At 41.8% G+C, this 20,891-nt stretch overlaps 1 protein-coding gene across 2 annotated transcripts in view; it reads left to right on the top strand.

Moving 5' to 3' along the window:
• btbd11b (BTB (POZ) domain containing 11b) overlaps positions 1 to 18,129 on the top strand; it is a 100,895-nt gene extending 82,766 nt beyond the window's left edge. The window contains exons 4-17 of one of the 2 annotated variants that reach the window (XM_050074138.1): positions 2,707 to 2,859; positions 3,106 to 3,271; positions 3,998 to 4,087; positions 7,652 to 7,753; positions 8,886 to 8,979; positions 9,278 to 9,413; positions 10,874 to 11,094; positions 11,209 to 11,387; positions 13,532 to 13,637; positions 13,956 to 14,058; positions 14,581 to 14,662; positions 14,752 to 14,820; positions 14,983 to 15,096; positions 16,830 to 18,129. In XM_050074138.1, coding sequence (XP_049930095.1) covers positions 2,707 to 2,859; positions 3,106 to 3,271; positions 3,998 to 4,087; positions 7,652 to 7,753; positions 8,886 to 8,979; positions 9,278 to 9,413; positions 10,874 to 11,094; positions 11,209 to 11,387; positions 13,532 to 13,637; positions 13,956 to 14,058; positions 14,581 to 14,662; positions 14,752 to 14,820; positions 14,983 to 15,096; positions 16,830 to 17,039 — 1,825 coding nt within the window. In that variant the 3' untranslated portion in view covers positions 17,040 to 18,129. The remainder of the gene's footprint in view (positions 1 to 2,706; positions 2,860 to 3,105; positions 3,272 to 3,997; positions 4,088 to 7,651; positions 7,754 to 8,885; positions 8,980 to 9,277; positions 9,414 to 10,873; positions 11,095 to 11,208; positions 11,388 to 13,531; positions 13,638 to 13,955; positions 14,059 to 14,580; positions 14,663 to 14,751; positions 14,821 to 14,982; positions 15,097 to 16,829) is intronic. The other variant, XM_050074139.1, reaches the window with a different exon arrangement.
• The last annotated feature ends 2,762 nt before the right edge of the window (positions 18,130 to 20,891 follow it).

Genomic DNA, 20,891 nt, shown 5'->3' with positions numbered 1-20,891 from the left:
CCCTGCATCACAGAAACTATCCAGTGCTTCTTGCTGTAGAGAAGTGCAGAAGTCGCTCTGCTGTAACTGTACACCTCTGCAGACTTTTATTATATTTCTGGTTCTCTGTGCTCAACCCTGAAATGGCACACCAGATGTGTTCTTCTGGATGGAAAGTACAGTTTTATATCAGTGCATTGTCAACTTATTGGCTACTTGAGTGAGCCCTCTGGGTGACCGGAGTAGCGTCAGGAAGGGACTGTTGACACAAGCGTGCTCAGTCAGTATTGATAATTACCGCCACTGACACAGTGGGACGTAATCAGCCGGCAGCTGTAGGATTGCGTTGGTGACTTATGCGTGAATGACATAAGGCTTAGGCAATGTTTCCATGGTGTTAATTCCCCTGATTCTCCATCCTGTAGTTTTTGGACACTTCATAGTTTTCCTACACAGAACAGTCCTCACAATCTTACGAAACACTTTTTTTCTTGCTGAGTTCATGAGCTTTATTTCTCTTCCATATTCCACTATAACTCCTATTCAACGAGCTGTTCAGTATTTCCTGCAGTTTGGTGGAAACCCCTGTCAGCATGCGGCAGAGGTGGGAACCAGTACTGACAGTTGAGCCTGTGCAGTCCTCCTCTGGGGCTCCAGACTTTATCGCCTGCAGTGGAGCTGCAGCTAATGTTATCAGCTAATGTGTGTCCCAGGTGTCCGTGCTCCAGTCTGCTTAAGCTCTAATCACCATTTGTAACGGAAATCACATTAGTGTATGTTTGTTTTAGTCATATTTAGGCATGTTACCAGAGCCAACACTAGGGAAAGCCCTGAGATTGGAAACAGCAAGACCTTGAACTGCTTGTGAACTAATGTTCTCTTGAGCTTGTGAGGGAATGCATCGTCATTATATGTTCCTTGCCTCTTGATTAGGTGCTGTGTGCTGCTTTAATGAAGTCTGTGGAGCCAGTGGCGTCACGTGAGCTGTAGGTCAGGCCCCTTTGAAGCGGGGAACACAAAAGGGGTTTGCATTTTTTTTTCAGCAGATCAAACAATTATTAAAAGATCCCCACGTCAACTCCGAGAGCCGTTGATGAGTGACTAATTAACGATGAGTGACAGATGTGGGCTGAGCATGTGTCAAGGACGGTCCAGGCATTAAGACATCCTTTGTAAAGTGATGTGTCGGACAGTAAATCCCGGAGGACGAGACCAAGTTTCATCAAGTACACACAGCATAGATATGTGACAGCTCATACAAAACACATGAGCAGCTTATTTCATCAGCAACATTCAGACAAACTGAACCAAAGATATTCGTGAAACCAAACTGATTGTTAAGGCTGTGATTGGAATTCTGCTTCATATGATTAAAAAGATGCATTCTGTAAAGAAATAACGAAACTGTCAGATTTGACATGCGCTCTTTAAACCTTCTTTATTGTAATCGTTGATATCAGCCTTCATGATGTGTCACACCAGCAGTCACTTGTCTCATGGTGCTTTCTGCAGTCATAAAGTAAAGAGAGAATGGTTGTGTTTTGCATAATGCGTTCATGACAGCTCATTGTTATCCTAAGTGATACGAGGGTGTATTTATATCCATAACATGCTGTCGGTACAGTAACGAAGGTCAAAATGTATCATCATGCATATATATCCTCATGCATACGAATGCAGTAAAGACACTGACGCAGGATGAGTGGAGAGAAGAGGTAGACAGGTAGAACGTGGGGATCTGTGGGTCCAGCAGAGCCAGAGTCCTAACTCAAGAGATTTTCTCTCAGTGAGACTGTGGTTGTGTTTTCTCTCTGTGCCACCGCATCTCCACTTTTCTCTCCCAAGCTGTTCACTGTTAGCTCAGGATCAACAGTGCGATGGTCATTTCATGCCTCCGTCTAAGCTCTGCAGCGCAGCAGGTTTGCAAAACATCAATAAAGCCCTTAGTTTACTTTAAGCAGATGAAGAGCTGTCGTAAATACTGTATGTCGGCGTGCAATTATCACGCTCTTCATCCATTAAGTTTACAGACAGCACCATAATGTTCATCATTATAATGTTATGCAAAACAGATTAGGGGCAGAGCAATTGCACTCGCTTGTAAAGTGTTATGATGATACATGTTGTGCCTTATGATTGCTCGCACACATGCCTTATGATTGCTCGCACACGTAACATTGAATTTTAAGGCACATAGAAATGATTGCATTGCATTATGCATACGTTGCAATGCATTATGTGGGTTTTTATAGCACACTGTAGATGTGGGCCTCTTCAGTTAAACCAGCTGAGCCCTAACAGCATCCCCACAGTTTTATATATGACTCCATAAAGCTTTAGGTCTCTAGAGTAGAGCAGAATAGACTGTCAAGCTGTTTAAGACAGACTAGTAGATACAAATCTTCATAGCTGACACACACTGCACAGAATTTGCATTTCTGACCCATGGTCATTAATCTATGATCTTGCTCAGTTAAGATTTTCTCACATCAGAGTCTCTCCCTGTGACATGCTAGTTTTTGGTCTTCGATTTCATCTCCTAGATGGAGTTCATCCTGTTCTCAAACACGCGCCATAGCTGGAAAGATCTCAGAAATAACATCTGCAAATTCTGTATTAGGTGGATTTTTCTTGCAAATGCCTGGGCACACTTAAGTACTGAGTGTAATTGAAGTTGAGCCGTGAGTCTCCGGTGGCCACAACGTGTGCCTCTATCTCCCCTCACAGGCCGTTCATGGTGCTGCCGCCTCTGATGGAGTGGGTGCGTGTGGCTGCGGTCCACACGGAACACAGACGCAGCTTCTCTGTGGACAGCGATGATGTTCGGCAGGCTGCCCGACTGCTGCTGCCAGGAGTGGACTGCGAGCCCCGTCAGCTCCGGTATGGCTGTAAGATGTGTGTTTGCCTATAAGCTGTGTGCATCCAGCATCTTCCTCTGCACATAAAACACGCCAGCAGGCACATATCTGAACTGGCACACAAAACTCACACATCAGTGATATGGGCACCCTCCCTGTGGTGTTAAAAAAAAAGCTCGACAGGTGCTCAGGGAAAATATGGTGCATTGCAAAGAGTCAAAATGGTAAGCTTGCACTGTGAATCACTTTGTGTGCCTCTACCCTTCAGAACGGATGACTGCTTCTGTGCCTCGAGGAAACTGGACGCTGCCTCTACTGAAGCAAAGTTCCTGCAGGACCTGGGCTTCCGTATGCTCAGCTGTGGACGCACAGACCTGGTGAAGCAGGCTGTCAACCTGCTGGGGCCCGATGGTATCAACAGCATGAGTGAGCAGGTTAGAGACACAGTCAACATATTAAATAATGCATATGCAGGCACATTTACACTGACAGAGCCTTTGGAAGAGAAAATTTTGTTTGCGTGGTAAACTGTAGCTCCTTCACCTTTTGAGCACGGTACAGACGTGTGAGCAGAAAGGCAGTCATGAATATTAAACCCTTATTATGACATATATTTTTTTCTTGCAGCCTTCCTGCCAAGGTGCTCTGCATTATATCATGAATACCACCTCCGCGTACAGTATATCATCAGGGAAATACTGCAAGCATAACTCGTGATTTTCCATGGGAAAAATCAACATTTAGTCTGAGGCTGATCTAAGCAGAAACTTTCAGAATACAGAGTCCAGTACTGTATTTTTTTCTGTCAGACAAGCTCTGCTGGTGTCTCTAGTGGCTCAGAGGAGATATCGATTCATATGGTATTCTTTAAAGTGATCAATAGCAGAATATTACTCTCATCAGACTCAAGGGGCCAGGAGGGGAACTGTCAAAGAAAGAGTTGAGAGCCTTGTTTTGTAAAACTCTGTAAAAAAACAAACAAAAATCAGGTTTAAGTGAAACTTCTGCTGAAATAAGTAAGTGGCACAATGTCAAATGTGTGACCAGGCACCATTTGGGACTTGATGATGCCATTTGGTGCTTTAAATACACAAAGGAGTGTATCTTTAACTTCTGAAATGGTGTTATTGCTCTTGTTCTCTGTACCTGTGCTTGTGTAGGGAATGACCCCGTTGATGTACGCTTGCGTCCGTGGAGACGAGGCCATGGTACAGATGCTGCTGGACGCGGGAGCTGATATTAACAGCGAGGTCAGTGCTGATGAAGTTATTTTACTGCTGTTCTTGTTTCAACATTGGGTAGATCAAAGTCAAATGAAGGAAGGATTATTGTTATGTAAAATCACGAAGAATGGAGAACACATTGTCCTCATCAGATAAACAGAAAGATCTCAAACTTTTGAAATATGAGACAAATCTACCCAATGTTTTTGAAGTTACATTCTAGTGGGATATATATTTACTAAGTAGAAACTACTGTATGTGTGTTGCATTGGAGAAAACCAATCATGTTGTCCCTCATCTCCCCTTCTTTGTCCTCTCCCATGTGTCATGGTGCTAAATGTTTCAGGGCTGAAGATCATGAGGCACTGACTGTTCCGCCACGTTAGAGGATATGTAACAGCCTACAAACAGATTGAAGATAATACGTGCAATGAAACTGATTTGCTTTTGAGTATTTAGAGCATAAAACATGACGCAGAGGTTTGTTGCTGAGTCATTTTTTCTCTATCAGGGAAAAAGGAAAGCGATAAAGATCTCTGGATTTAAAGCGAGCTGAATATCTCTCAGAGTCTGCAGAAAATCCAGTTGGCATCCTTTGACTCTGCGCAGACTTCAGAGAGGTGGTTCATTCAAGGCCTCATGATCCTGGTCTTCGTTAGTCACCTCAGCAACAACATGTCCCATCAGCCATTGTGTCAGAGTTGATTTGCAGCCCACAGCGTCCATGAACCCTGGCCAAAGCACAAAGCACACTGTCGAGTGAAATTTAAAGACACATTTTTAAACTGGTTTTATGCATCTGGTTTTTAACCAGAATTTAGTTAAAGACAAATGTTGTTTGGCTCTGATGTGTGTCGACATGTTGCTTTCACCAGCTTTGCAGCCTTGAAATAATTTATGCTCTCTCAGTTCTCTTAAAGTTAAAATCATTGGTAACACTTTATAAGACAGTCCGCCATTTACAGCGTCATTTTGTTGTATGAATCAGGTACCAATAAAATTTTTACCGGTTCCTCCTGGTACTCTAATATAGGTACAGTGGAAAGCAAGGCTGTATAGGAACAAGGGAGTAAACTTAAAAGGAGAAATAAATTACAGTTGGGGTACACTGCTGAAAAACAGAACTGAAGTTTGGGGGAAATGGTGACAATAACACTGATATTCTGCAGATAATCCTATAAGGTAACTAGAAGGGCAAATCTCCGCCAAGGCCAATAGTCGAATCTTTTTTGATATGCTAATCTGTAAGCGCAACCACTATATATGTGTGGATTAATTTGAAAACTATTAGAATTGTGTCAAACGAGTTCTCTGTCTAGATAGCAACCTCTGGCGCTGAAAACTGAAGCCAACATGGAAGTGCCAAAAACTGCAGTTCTTTAAATGACCACTTGAGGCTGGCTCCAGAAGCCGATTAATCCCCATACACACCCATGTTAAAATGTCCAACTTTACAGCAGGAATAAACATGTTTACAGCCTGGTACAAAAATTACTGTGGTCTCTACAGCTAATTTAACCCCTTTGTGACAACTGTGTTTTATATAACCCATCCATTTACATTTTATTAAGGCTTAAAGTTGAGTGACAGGCTGTCTGAGGTTCCTCAGTCTCAGTCAGATTCAGCCCTCGCTCTTCTACCGCACCAGCCTCTCACCCAAATATAACCACTTCTGGCTCCAAAAAACCAAGATGGCAGCAGCTGAAATGCCGACCTTGAATTTTGAATTTTACTAGCACACAAAATGTGATAAAAAACAAGTATATTAAAATGAATATGGCAGGGATTGTGCAGAAGAGGTAGGAAACCCGAAGTAGCATATGGTGAAAACATCCCCTCTAGAATTTCAAATTACAAATAATATTTCTTTCCTAAACATGGGAATATAACAGACAAGACAAGAAGATATAATAATCATAAATGAAACAGACACATACACTTAACACATAAAAATAACTAACTACGGCACAGGTGTTTTTTGTATTAGATTTAAATGAGAGTAGTGATGGACTCAATTGAGGACTGTTGTTCCAGAGTAATGGTCCTCTGTGTTTCAAAGAACATTGTTCAAGTGTTGTGCTGTCATAGGCAAGATAAATATCTTGTGCTTGTCTGCAGTCCACAAACCATAACTACGTCCGTTAGTTTTACTGTCTGTGATTTTGGGAACTGCTGAACGTTACCACCATCTACTGGATTTTAAAATGTATAGCATTTATTCCGCCAAGGCCAAGTGCCCTCTCTCGAAATGTTAACTAAAGCGAAAAAATAATTTGTATATCTGCTCTATAGTTCGGATCCCATTCAAAATTGAACGGGTTCTTCCTTGACCCGTGCTACATCCTTCCATGAGTTGAATTAAAAATCAGACCAGTAGTTTATTTTGTAATTCTGCTGTCAAACAAACAAACAAACAAACAACAACAAAAAAACTAACCAAAAAAAACATGACCTTATTGCCGGAGGCTATCACGATGTAATAGATTTCACACAACAGTATGCTTCCAAAGCAGCAGCTGCAACTAAAGGAGCTTCTGTGATATCTCTCAAAAATGTGTTATTGAAAAACATACAACTATATGGATTATTTTCCCAGAATACAGACAGGGATAGTCGCAATTGCTGGGGTACAGCAGTGTAGTATCAAGCTTGAAGGAAGGTGGAACAAATCTTGAAATAATGAAGGACTCGTCAACCATTTATGAAACACTAAAACAAACTTATAGTGGACTTAACAGGTTGAACATTAGCCCACTGCATGAACGATACCAGCTTCTATTCTTTGGATTGACTACAGTATAGTTGTTGTTCCTTATAGTACTGGATAAAGTGCAATAGAAACAACCCATCTTGCACTTTGCTCATGGCAGTTAATAGATAAGGTTGCTCCAACAGAAAAGCTGGTGTCCGTCTGACAAACACAGCAATAGAGATATAGTTGTTGTAGAGAAAAACCATCTTCACTTGCCGGTTCTTATTTTTATTTATTTATAAAGACCATAAAACACACTGTTGTTTCACTCCTTAACAAACGTTATCCCAGAGTTCTGCAGAGTATCAGCATTGTCAAAGCATTTCTCCAAACTTCAGTACTGGTTCCCAGTCCCTGTATCATTTCATCTGTGTCTCTCCTCTGTCTTCCAGCCTCCCTCTTCCCGAAAGAGCCTGAGGAGAATATGTGCTTTTGTGCTTTGTTCATGTGTCTCATGTATGTCATGCTCTCATTTGGCTCGTAGTTATTCACTGCAGCCTGACCAAAGAGATGAGCCTTAGAGAGGTCGGGTCAGATCCCTGTCAGAAAAACCCACTGGAACGATCAGAGTGGAACCATTAGGACGAGGCCTAACTAGACAGATCAATCCATCGTGTTCATTAGAAGGTGAACAAAGAGACAGGATGTCCTCTGCAGCCCCAGGGTTCCTAGTTAATTACTCTAGTTTCTCCTGTAGAGCCCCTCCTCCTCCTCCCCTCCCTGCAACTGCTTGTCTTGTGCTCCGTAGGCCATGTAGTAGTTTTAATGGCTTGGTATCTCTCTCCCTCACCTTTCTCCCTCCTACCTACCCAACCCACCCACCTGTGTCCCTTCCCCAGGTGCCAAACTCAGTGCACAAGCACCCCTCAGTCTTTCCCGAAACGCGGCAGGCGACGCCCCTCACTTTCGCTGTGTTACACGGACATGTGCCTGTGGTGCAGGTAGTGACGTCCTCTCTCACCTGTGATTCTCTCATCGTGACCTCTCGTTGTGCTTCAGCTCATGGTTGGTCATCATTGTCATTTTTGTCATCAGAGCTTCTCGGTGGTGATGATGATGATGGTTCGCCGCTACGAGTTTTCTCCTGTTTCTCTCTCTTTTATTTTCCTTTGATGCTGTTTGATGTACAAATGTGCCTTTTCATCTCTAAAGAGGGCATTTATCCAGTCAGTCGTTACGTGGGAACAATTGTGTTGAACATGGCCTCCTGTCAGTTTCCATTTTTGGGCAAATGGATCAGACTGCATTTGGCGAGTGGAAAGTGGAAAGACAGCAGTCTAATTGTTATCGAACTCATTTAACTAAATCAGTTTGTCCTCTAAATGAGCCGTCCATTGGATTTTGAATCATTAAACTCTAATGGAAAATGCTTAAGCCATGTGACACCACAATTTCATCTCTGAAGGACATTAGCTAAAAATAATTAATAAAGTTAAAAAGATTAAAATCTGAATAAAACCATACATTGTATTGTTATTAAATATGTAATAATTTCACACTCAGTTTTCCAAGATATTAATTTTGAATGCAAATCATCAAGTTATGAGATTCAGGAACTTGTTTGAATTATTCTCTCAGTTACAAAAAGTAGGTCCCTAGATAGATCTGCAGCAATGATAAAAGTCTTTCACTTAGTGTACGAGCAGTGTTATATGTACTTCAAAGAAGATGATTTTAAATTTAAGATAAGCTCATTACAATTAAAATATTAATAATAAATCCATAAAACAGTGAAACAGATTTGTGAGACTATATGCTATTTAGCTCTGCAGAAACAGAGAATATCTGAAGAACAAATTGACATTTTGGGAAAAAGCAAAGCTCCAAAAGGTTACATAGGCTACATTTAAATAGCGGAAACATGAAATTTAAACTAGAGACAGTGTTAAAGTTAAATATTAAATGTTCCCCAGTTAGGTTTGTTTTGTACAGTCACCCACCAGTAAAAGAAGCTGAATTCTGCCAGACTAACTTCAGATTGTTCTCATTAGCCAACTGACTCTTCCTCTCCTCCTCACCCTCCTCCCCCTGTCTCCGTCTCTCTCCCTTCGTGTCCCCACCCGACCTCCACAGCTGCTGCTGGATGCCAAAGCCAACGTGGAGGGATCCCTGCAGGATGGTATGGAGAACTATACAGAGACCCCGCTGCAGCTGGCTGCTGCCGCAGGTACGGAGACCCCAGCGTGACTCCCATCCTCCGCCTCCTGTCTAACTGTATTGTAGCAAGCTGACAACGCCAGCTGGCCACCTATAACCAGCTGATAACAACACCTGACTGTCAGCGTGATCATAGGCTGAGTTATGACTTCAGAGGTGTATTTATCCCGGGGGCTGGAGAAATAAAGACAAATAGAAGCATGTGTGCAGAATGATGATCGAATGTTTGCCTCACACTCATTTTTTCTGGTTTAATGGTGTTGTGTGTGTTTGTGTGTAAGCTCTACTGATCGTCTTTTCATGCACAGGTAACTTTGAGTTAGTGACTTTGCTGCTGGAGCGGGGGGCGGACCCCATGGTGGGAACCATGTACCGCAATGGCATCTCCACTGCACCACAGGGGGACATGAACTCCTACAGTCTGGCAGCGGCTCATGGACACAGGTGGGTAACACACACACACACACGCACTTACCCATGTTCAGTCATGAGTACACTCTCCTGAGTGAATAAACAGAGCCAGCACTCTGTTCACACTGTGTATTCAGTATGTAATCTTGTTTACGTGCAAACACAATTTCAACAGCGCATGTCCATGAAATTGACACCTCATCTGTTGAATTGGTTTATGTCATTAGATGTTAAATACTGTATGACTAAACTCCTGGTGTTCATCTCGTGTGTCTTTGCTGCTGTTCCTTTTCACAGATTCAAAAATAAAAAGAGTACAGCCATCTAGAACGTATGAAAATAAAGAAATAATAAAACACAGTGTGGTCTCAATGTGCTACATCATTACAGTGCTATTGAATTCTTTATTTTCTGCTTGCCTATATACAAAATTCATATTTTTGCATGTGTAACTCACCTCCTCTACACTTCCTAAAAGACTCTCTACATTATGCTGTGGATCGAATTGTGTACCAGTTAAATACGGTCGATGTATCCCCTAGAATACGTAACAAATTACATAGTTCTTTCCTAGAAACTTCTTGCAGACTATGAGGAATTTGTTCTGAAATGCTGCTGACCTGTAAAATAGAGTATTACCTTATTATTTGTTTTGTTTGTTGTGCAATTTCCACCACACCTGGTACACGGCACCATCGTACCTGTCTGTTATTTTGCAAGAATACACCAGCTACATTGTAACACAATGAAGGCTGCTATATTTTATGAGACGTATGCCAATAAATCAAAGAATGGGCATGGCTATCACATAAAAAACACTCACTCACTCTTTATCTAGTTGTCACAACATGACACACAAATATTTTTTTGACAGCAGCATCAAGCTTTCCTAAGAAGATTTATCAGAGCTTGTGTCTTCTTGATTGCACCATAGAAATTAAAAACATAATTTTCACGCATGATTCATGCCCTAGCATTTACTGGTGGGTTTAACTTTGAAGTTTTGGTGCATGAAAATGACAAAATATGGGTTTAGTCTATTACATGATAGTCCATTTTCCGCAGTCACTTATACCTATTTAACACCAATTACAGTAGACTGTTCAGTCTACAAAACTTTCATTCTTTATAAGCCGCTCACGATAGATAAGTGGCTATTTGCATAAAATGAGAAGCTTTTGCCCTTCAGGATTTTTTGTTTATTTATTCGTATGCACCAAAAATTTGTTTATCGAAGCGTACTTGTTAATTAAAACTGAGCAATAACAATCAAAGCCGCGAGACAGTTAATTTCAGATTGCCACGGCCTATCATAATGACCTCAATGACAGTCCTATCGCTTTTATTATAATTGTGTATAATAATGCAAATGCACCTGTTTGCCACTCGTGTTGATATTGGCCTGGAGGAAAGCAATTAAATAGAGTCCTATAATCTGTAGCGACCAATCAAATTAAATTTCTCTTTTGTTTCTGTGCTTTTTGTTCCCCCAGAAATGTGTTTCGTAAGCTGCTGTCGCACACAGAGAAAGGGAAGGGGGATGTCTTATCCCTGGAGGAGATTCTGGCCGAGGGGTCGGAGCTGGAAGGCAGAAGTCCGTCTCAGATTGACCTGATCCGAACTGGGAAGGCCAAACTGAAAGCCCTGAAAGAAGCCATGTACCACAGTGCAGAACATGGGCACGTAGACATCACTATAGATATACGGAGCCTCGGTTAGTTTCTGTAAACACATGCATACAGCTTCACATTCTGTATGCAACATGTACACCATCTTTGAGCATGTGTGTGTGTTCGATATGTTTCATATCCCTGTGATTATTTCCCAGGGGTTCCATGGACTCTGCACACTTGGATGGAGTCTCTGCGCACATGTTTCCATCAGCACCGCCGCCCTCTGATCCAGGGTCTTCTGAAAGAGTTCAGCTGCATCGAGGAGGAGGAGTACACTGAGGAGCTCATCACGCATGGCCTGCCTCTAATGTTCCAAATCCTCCGAGCCAGCAAGGTACTGCACTGTCTGTGTCTTCATTCTTCCTCTATACTTTCAGATATATATCCGCTTTACTTCTGATTGTCATTAGGTAGTCAGGACGTCAGCCTCACAGAGACTGACAGAGCCCCAGAGGCCTACTCAATATCAATTACCTAACATGATAATGATTTATGACACGCCCTCCCCGCTCCTCTCTGTTGCTGCTCATTAGATCAGGGCCCTGTCTCATTACTTAAGCTCATGATCCCCTTGGTAGGCCGTATTAGATTTAAAACAGCAAATCATTGTCCTGTCTGTCACCTCTGTTTGTTTTGTCTACTCTGCCTTGACGTGGTACTGCCCTGCCAGCGTGATGACTTGTGCTGTCATTGCTGATACGGGGATAAAACACTGCAGTGCGCACACACACAAATAAATAAAACACGCAAGCAGACCTGCAGAGAGTTACATGCTTGTGCAATCCCATATCAACACTATCTTTTACTCTCACACACACACTCAGGCTATCTTAGCCCTCAGTGGACTGGTGAAGTGTCAGTCCTTGTCTTGGCTGATGTATGGAGGGGCCAGTGACCCTCATTTCTACGAGGGCCTCAGGGACCCCTAGCAATGTTGGCTCCACCATGAGGGCCAGAGACATCAAGGTAGGAGCTGTTCATCTTTCATAATGTGCTGTATCGGCTCACTGAAAGCTCCATTCAACAGTTGAGTTAGAAACAGTTCAGTTCAACTTCCTTTTCACTTCACCTGAGTTTAATTCAACTCAGTACACTTCCCTTTCACCAGAAGCAGAACAGGGGGAGCTTTGGAGCTTCAGCCCTGAATGTTCTCTCAAAAGCCCCGAAGCTTTTTCCTTCAACTTTGTGCCATTCAGATAATATTGTATGCCGGTGTGTACGCCAAATTCCTGACCAATCAACATCAGGCAATTTTTGTATCTTTTAGGTAGCAGTGGTGAAAATTAGTCATCCTGAGTAGTTGTTTTGCTATGGTTTCATAATGATGATGCAAGCTGGAGAAAAATTTAATACAAAGTAGGATGTAGGCTCTCTATGATTTTTCTTTTTTGCCTTGGCAACTATCATGTTCATCCCAAATAATGTGCAGATTTTTAGGCATTCTTTTATCTCATATTGCTTGGAAAATGGTGCATATAGCAGCCATAAATGGGGGGGGAAAAAACTGCATGCTCCCGGGCAAAAATTTGCAAATCTTTACTCTGTAAGGGTTCTCGACCACACCGGGTTTAAAGCCTGCGACTCCACGCCAGTCCATTAGATGTGAAGAAGCCTCTTGGATGAGAGGTGAAATGTCTTCAAGAAACTCAAAAAAGTCCAGTTGCCTATGATATAACAATTATGATTCCTAGGATAGCAACTGAATGCTGCTCTCCCTATGATTGGCTAGTACCTGTTGCCTTCATTGGTTGGACTGGTTAGGTTGAGGCAAGAGAAGTAGGATTCAGAATCTATCTATCTATCCATCCATCCATCCATCCATCCATCCATCCATCCATCTCATATTGTCACACTGGCTTGTAAATGTGGGGGAAACTCCATAAATGCATATTAGTCCCAGGTGGAATCGCTGGTTGTTAATAGCTGTTTGTTGGCTTCATGCTTCAGTGAGAGCAAGCAGCCTGACTGCACATGTGGGGCTTGTAGTGTCGCGCACCGCTGCTGCAGCTGAATGCCACACACACACACACACACACACACACACACACACACAGACAAGGGGAGAGTTTGGTGTGAGGGTAAAAAGATCTCTCTCTCCCGTCTTTCTCTTTCACACGTCACACTCCTACGGTTGCTCAGCCTCTCATGGATGGTGTTCCCTATTACAGAAATCTCTGAGGAACTGAGGGTGTTAGAAATAAGCCTGATATTCATCTGATCCCCTTTCAGAGGTGCGAGATAGCCAGGAAAATGCGGCTTGAATAAAGTGAGAGCTGAGCATGATACGAGGCTGCAGAAGTTAAACCTCTCTGGCTGTGCTGATAATTGTGTTGGGGATGTTTGTGTAGGAGAGGAGCACTAAAGTAAGTACTTGTGTTCTTGCGTAACACGAACTCCTGGATGTTGGCTGAGCGCTGCCCGCCCAAGCAGCTTTTCCTCACCCTCTGATGTTTTGTTTCTTTGTCTGTGTTTTGTCAGAATGAGGTGATCAGTCAGCAGCTGTCTGCAATCTTCACCCAGTGTTACGGCCCTTACCCCATCCCCAAACTGACAGAGATCAAGAGGAAGCAGTCGTCACGCCTGGGTGAGGGCCTGTCTTTTCAAATTTATTTATTTTGACCATAAAATCTATTCTGTTTAACAATGTACAGAATTAAGGTAGCACAAGAGCACTACTTCGATGTATTTAAGTGTGCTAACAGTGAATGCATATTATGGGAAAATGGGAAGTGCACATAACGCCATCTGGTGTTCAGAGACTGGAATAGACATTGTAAAACAACAACACCTAGGTGGTAATGAAATGTGTCTAGAATGGCCATTAAGGCTGAGTTGGACACTCTATTTGTTTTTTCATGCTAATCAGAAAAACATTTAGTTTTTCTGGCCACCTTTCTTTCAGATCCTCACTTCCTGAACAATAAAGAGATGTCAGATGTGACCTTTTTGGTGGAAGGGAAGCCGTATTACGCCCACAAAGTCCTGCTCTTCACAGCTTCCAACAGGTACAATCACTTAAAGCATCGGCAGTCAAATGCCAAATACAGGAAATATGTATGTACAGGATAGGATTCTGCTGTACAGTATACAGAACTCTGTAAAGGCTTTGAATGTGTAACTGTACATTTTAATATAAAGTGAAATATTAATATAGTGTTGTCAGTACTGTACATTTTCCCCTGCTGATCCAAAAAATCATTTCTTCTGCCCCCAGGATCTTGACAGGATGTCCTTTTCACTCTCATGTCATGTTACTTTGATGATAACCAATCAGTCCTGTCACGACGCATCACTCAAATGTGTAGCTGACACTACGTCCTCAGAGAAAACATGAAATAACTCATTAAAATAAATCCATGACTGTACAGCAGTTCAAGGTTCATTCTGCTCTCCCTCCCTGCTACAAGCTACTATATGCTATTAAGATTTATTCCCATTTACGCTTATTTAATGTTAAAAACACCAAAGACTGGGTTCCACCAAGGCTTACCTTTTCATTCCTCTCTTTCTCTTTTTTTTCTCTCAAGGTTTAAAACTCTTCTAGCAAACAGACCTTGCGGTGAAAACACCTGCATCGAAATCAGCAATGTCAAATATCACATTTTTCAGGTAATTTAATTACAGGAAATGAGACACGGTCACACTTGAACCGCACATTCACACTCCTTCTTCATCCAGTGTGTGTTTCCTCTTTTCAGCTTGTGATGCAGTATCTCTACTGTGGAGGGACAGAAGCTCTGCATATCAGGAACACTGATGTCATGGAGGTTAGGGTCGATACTACAGCTTTCACCATAAACCTTTACACTATGAAACTGTTAAGAATTTCAAGGTCACCTTTGGATGTTGCACTGTGTTTCTACAGTAATGTCTATGATCAAATACAAATGATTATAAACTTTAATTTGAGTCCATTGTGTTTCTTCCAGCTTCTGTCTGCAGCCAAGTTCTTCCAGCTGGAGGCGCTGCAGAGGCACTGTGAGATCATCTGCACCAAGAACATAAACACTGAAACGTGTGTGGAGATCTACAACCACACCAAGGTGCAAAAATAGAGCAGAATCAATAAACCCACACTAACACTACGAGTGGACAGTACAAAAACAAGCTCTGCCACAGAGTAGTTTAAAGTGTTATAGCTGGAAAATGACCACTAAATAAAACAACTGTTGTATATTACACTTATTTTATCCATATCATACCTCCAGCTGTTCATTTTGTATGAAATATTCTACTGTTAGTGTTACACGTAATTATACCCTGCACTATTATATTTCATACTAACACTGGAGTGTACCTGCACTGCTTACAATATTGATACTGTACATACTGTATACATCTAGTGTATTCATACCCCTTACAGCAGGGGTGTCAAACTCATTTTGCCCAGTTTGATCTCAAGTGGGCCCGACCAGTAAAACCATATATAACCTATAAATGACAAGTGTAAAGAAGTACATTCTGAAAATGTTCATCCATTAACAGAACAAGTGATTAACAGTAGGGATGCACAATAATATTGGCATGTGATGGGTAACACAGATAACGGCCTTAAAATGAAATATTGACATTGGCCTGAGATGAACATTTCTGCTGATATGACAGGCCAATAAGATGATGCTTTAATTATGTGGCTTTAATAAGTTGAAATAGATCAAATTTGCCTTGGTTTTGGCTATGGTCTTAGGGAGACCATCATCCAAGCCTGTTCAAGTGAGAGGACTTTTACAGTTTTCCTTGAAAATTTTACATTAAAAAGTATGGCATGTTTTTCATGTAACCAAAGTTAAAGTAGTGTTCTTTGCCCAGTGTACATTTTGAAAAGCATTGTGTTTTATGTCTGCATCTGCCACCAGGGCCACCACCATAAGAGCAGGCATAATGGTATGTCAATTCCACCACAGGAGAGACTTGATGTTCTCTGCAATTGGGTGGAAAAACATGTGTGCATATATTGGTATCGGTATGGACAATCGGCCAAAATGAGTTGGAAAATATCGGCATATTGGATATCACGCAACCTTAATGAACAGCCCGCGATATCCTTAGAAAAATATGTGCATATTTAACAGTATGTCTCAGTTTTTCAGTCAGTCTGCTGTCCACTACTTTCATTACATGTGCATATTTTTCCTAATTTTCCACTCCCACTATCCAAATCAGTTTGGTCAGTTCCTTAACAACAGGATTCCACCCATATTGTTTTAAGATAGAAGCCTGATACAGATTCTTTTGTACTGAAGCTGCTGGTTGACAATATTTTGCACAATGCTCAGTATCTTTAAATATGACTATAATAAGTATTTATTTCAGAGAGCTGTGTTCTGGTCAGGGTGGAAAAGCCTCTGAGGCAGCATTTTACATAAAGTATCTACTCACTGTTTAAATTGCTCCTGAAACCTGGCACCTCTCAGCCTTCATAAGTGTATCAGTATTAGATGTGCTAAGTCAAAGTGGGCCAAATTGGACTCTTTTTGGCAGCCCAATTCTGGCCCCCGGGCTGTATGTTTGATGCCCTTGCCTTACAGTTAATTCCACATTCTGCTTATTCCATGTTTTATTATTTATGTACTCTGTACATTACTCTGCACCTTGCTGCTTTTTGCACTTCTGGCTGGATGCTAAACTGTATTTCACTGTCTCTGTACCTGAACTCTGTGTAATGAAAGTAAAGTTGAATCAAATCTAACCTCAAATCAGACCTTTTATCTGTAATTTCTTGAAAATTTCACAGTTTTTGGAGTTAAATAACAATGTTTTTCCACTTTCTCCACAGTTTCTTGATGCTCCAGACTTGGCATCCTATATAGAGGGCTACTTCCTCAAGAACATGCTAATCCTAATCGAGCTGGAGCCCTTCAAACAGCTGCTGTACGACACACCTCCAGATAGCCCTGGCTGTGACATCCTGCAGGACCTAGAGAAAACCCTTGCCACCCGCATCCAGTCCATCCACCTGTCCTCCTCCAAGGGCTCCATCGTCTGATCTCCTGCCCTTTTCTGAACACGGGGACAGAGAATATTTACCAGAGAGATAGCAGAGACGTGACACTGTATTAAGATGGAAGAAAAACATAGGACTCCTAGATTGTCAAGTAACGATCTTTGTCTCTGTGACGCTCATCAGTTGCTAATATGCTTCTTGTTATCTTAGCACAGATGGTCTGTCTGTCTGCCTTGTTGATATCTGTCAACTATGAATTACAGTAACATACAATGACTGTCATAAGATAGCTGTATTATGCCACAATTTGCCAATAACATCACATCACTGTAACAATGTCCCTCATTCAGCAAGACGTTTGCAGCTAGGTAGTGCAGTCTGTTACATGTTAGACTGAATGGCTCAGGTGGGATTACAGAAACTCAAGAGGAAGAGTTGCAACAAACTGCAACGGTCAGAGCATCTGAATACGTGATTATGAGGCGTTGAACAACCTCAGCGTAATGTGATAAGCCATCGGTGTATCTCTTCCTGGCTGTGTGGAGGAACTGTTGCCTCATGCTGTGATTATTTGCTTAAACATGTGGACCTGTACAGAGTTATTAATTTGTATATTTGTCAGACACTTTGCATTAATTGTGCTGATTACTCTTTAAAGCCAAACGAGACAAACAACTGACAAGTAACTGTAATGTGACTGATGCAAAAGAGGGACTTTCACCACGTGAGTTTGGGCAACTGGGTGGGAAAGAGGACTTTTCTTTCCTCCACTATACTGTGTAAATATTGTTCATAAAAACAGAGCTATTGATAATGTAAGTTAATGTATATACTATATCCACAGATGTTTTCTCATGTGTCTTACTGTGGGATATCGCTGTAAAAACAAAAAGCTCATCTTTTAAATATCTATGTTTAAATGTTGCATGTCAGAGGGATGACTGTGTTTTGTTTTTTCTGTTTGAGCTGTTGGAAGATTATGTTGAGGATTTGCTTCCACACTTAGGCTATATGACTGAAAGTTGGGCGGGGATATTTTTGTCATCAGCATGGGTCACTAAATGTGTAACAGTCAAATGGTGTCGTCATTTTGTGTGCAAGAGGTTCCAGGCCTGTTTAGTCCAGACCTGGAAACATTATGCTGTCAGCTGTTTTCTGGGGATTGTGAAACAGCACGACTTGTATGTGTGTGACTTGGTATATCTTTCCTCTATACAGATTAATATAAAGAATGCTATGAATCCATTCATAGATTCTTCTGGTGCAGTCTCTGGCTCCAAAACACCCGTGAGGGAGCATCTATTATTCTGTTTGAAGTCAAATTTGAAAGGCTGTCCTGTGATTATTTTGTGCTCCACAGAAGGTTAGATCTCAGCTGGAAGGTGGTTTAATGTGGCATCCAACTGCACACAAACCACCGCAGTCTTGGATAAATAGGCTGAAATCACTGACAAGAAAAAGAAAAAAGAACAGGAAAACCCTTAAGCAAATTATTCTTAGCACACTAATTTATGGAGCCCCAAAAATACGTAATTTAACTACATCAGCCAGTGCACATGACATGAATCACTGATTATCTTGTTACATAAACTCTTAACACAGCAAAAGCATTTTAGTTGGCAGGCTTACACCAACAAAGCTAGCATGCTAATGCTACTTACACTGGTGGACTCTGGGACTGCCTCCGTTGGTGCCCCAATGTTTAGAGACCATAGGAAAGTGCCCTCTTGCATTCCCTGATAGCAAATAAAACATGGTAAAGTGCCCTCCAGTGGAAATAATGTCATGAGGTGCCCTCCAGGATGCCCTCTAGTGGAGAAAATGTGATGAAGTGCCCTCTTAAGTGCCCTTAAATGGAGAGAAATGTGATGAAGTGCCTTCCAGGATGCTCTTCCAATGGAGAAAACACAATTAAGTATCCTCCATGGTGCTCTTAAATGAAGGAAACATGGAAAAAATACCATCCAGGGTGCCCCTCCAGTGGAAAAAACATGATAAAGTGTTTTCTAAGGTGCCCTTCCAGGTGGAGAAAACGTGATGAGGTGCTCTCTAGGGTGTCCTTCAGTTGAGAAAACATGATAAAGTGCCCTTTAGGGTGCCATTCCAGTGGAGAAAACATGATGCAGTGCCCTCAAGGGTACCCTTGCAGTGGAGAAAATGTGACGAAGTGCCCTCGAGGGTGCCCTTCAGTAGAGAAAACATGATAAAGTGTCCTCTGGGGTACCCTTCCAGTGGAGAAAACTTGATGCAGTGCTTTTAAGGGTGCCCTTCCAATGGAGAAAACATGATTAAGTATCCTCTAGGGTGCCCTTCCAGTGGAGAAAGCCTGATGCAGTGCCCTCAAGGGTACTCTTGCAGTGGAGAAAATGTGATGAAGTACCCTACAAGGTGCCCCTCAGTAGAGAAAACATGATAGTGTCCTCTGGGGTACCCTTCCAGTGGAGAAAACTTGATGCATTGCTTTTAAGGGTGCCCCCAGTGGAGAAAACATGATGCAGTGCCTTCAAGGGTCCCTTTCAGTGGAGAAAACATGCTAAAGTGCCCTCCAGGGTCCCCTTCAGTGGAGAAAACATGATAAAGTGCCCTCTAGCGTGCCCTTCGGTGGAGAAAACATGCTCAGGTGCCTTCCAGGGTCCCCTTCAGTGGAGAAAACATGGTAAAGTGCCCTCCAGGGTGCCCTTCTAGTGGAGAAAATTTGATGCAGTGCTCTTAAGGGTACCCTTTCAGTGGAGAAAAGGTGATGAAGTGCTCTCCAGGGTGCCCCTCCAATGGAGAAAACATGATTAAGTATGCTCTAGGTTACTCTTAAATGAAGAAAACAAGTACCAGTGTTTTCAGGTCAGCTAGCTAGAAATGTTACTTCAGAAAATAATTAAATGGGTGCCAAGACCAACAAAAGGAAAACGAAGGACTTCAAAAATGAAAAGAGTCGTGAAATGTAATTACAAGAGCAAAATTAAGGGAAATGTTTTTGGTAATTTTACACTCCGTTCTATCTAGATTCATAATATAATTTAATTATTTATTGATATTTTTTGAGTTCTGGTGTATTTTGTTGGCTTGTTAGAAAATCTTTTAGTAGGCTGCAGTATATTTAGTCAGTTTGCTCCATACTCATATGATGAAATGCCTGAATTTCAGTATCTGAGAGAGATATTATGCTGTATATTTCATATGGATTGAAGCACTTCGCAGATGTGCCTGGAAGTTCAAAGAGGTGGAGAAGCAGTGGGGGTGTCACGGTCAGAGATGGAGACAGACACAGACAGGTGTAAAGCAAATCAGAGGGGAAAAGACACCTAAAAAGAGAAGAATAAGAAGAAGAAGAAAGAGAGAATCAAAGCTGTGCAGAGAGAACAGACGTGGCCTTGTTCTCGACTGGTCCACTCTCTTGCAAAAGAGGCTAAAAGTGAAGCAGTGTAAAACGTGTGTCACTCTGTGTTGCTGCTGTCAGAAGAGAAACCCTCTTCCACTTCTCATGCAGACATGCATTGTGTATCGATTTGTAATAACAGAGATTCATAGTGCTGTTAGATGATAATCATTTTACAGTAATTAAATGTTGCCCCAGGCTATAAGCCAGCCTGCTACAGTTAAACCAAAGCACCAAACATGATACTGATATCCATTTTTCTTCATATGATAAATGTCAGATGCAGCAGGGTTTGTTTGGCTCCATTTTTTAGATGTTTATGAAATAGTAAACTCTCCCAATCAAATTACTGGGAGAAAAACTCCAGCTCAGACATGCTTTTTCATCTTTTTTTTACATTCCCAGATATTGAATTGTGTCTCATTTAATCAGCGTTCCTCAGGTCCTCTTTCAAAGTCTCCAGAAAACTGTTGCAATACTTTTCTCCCTCCAAGTGTGTATGGTATTTGCAGTGTGTGTGT

This window comes from Epinephelus moara, chromosome 20 (genome assembly GCF_006386435.1).
Source record: "Epinephelus moara isolate mb chromosome 20, YSFRI_EMoa_1.0, whole genome shotgun sequence".
Classification (NCBI taxonomy): domain Eukaryota; kingdom Metazoa; phylum Chordata; class Actinopteri; order Perciformes; family Serranidae; genus Epinephelus; species Epinephelus moara.
The sequence above is the reverse complement of the archived record's forward strand: the minus strand, read 5'-3'. Positions and strand labels throughout refer to the sequence as shown.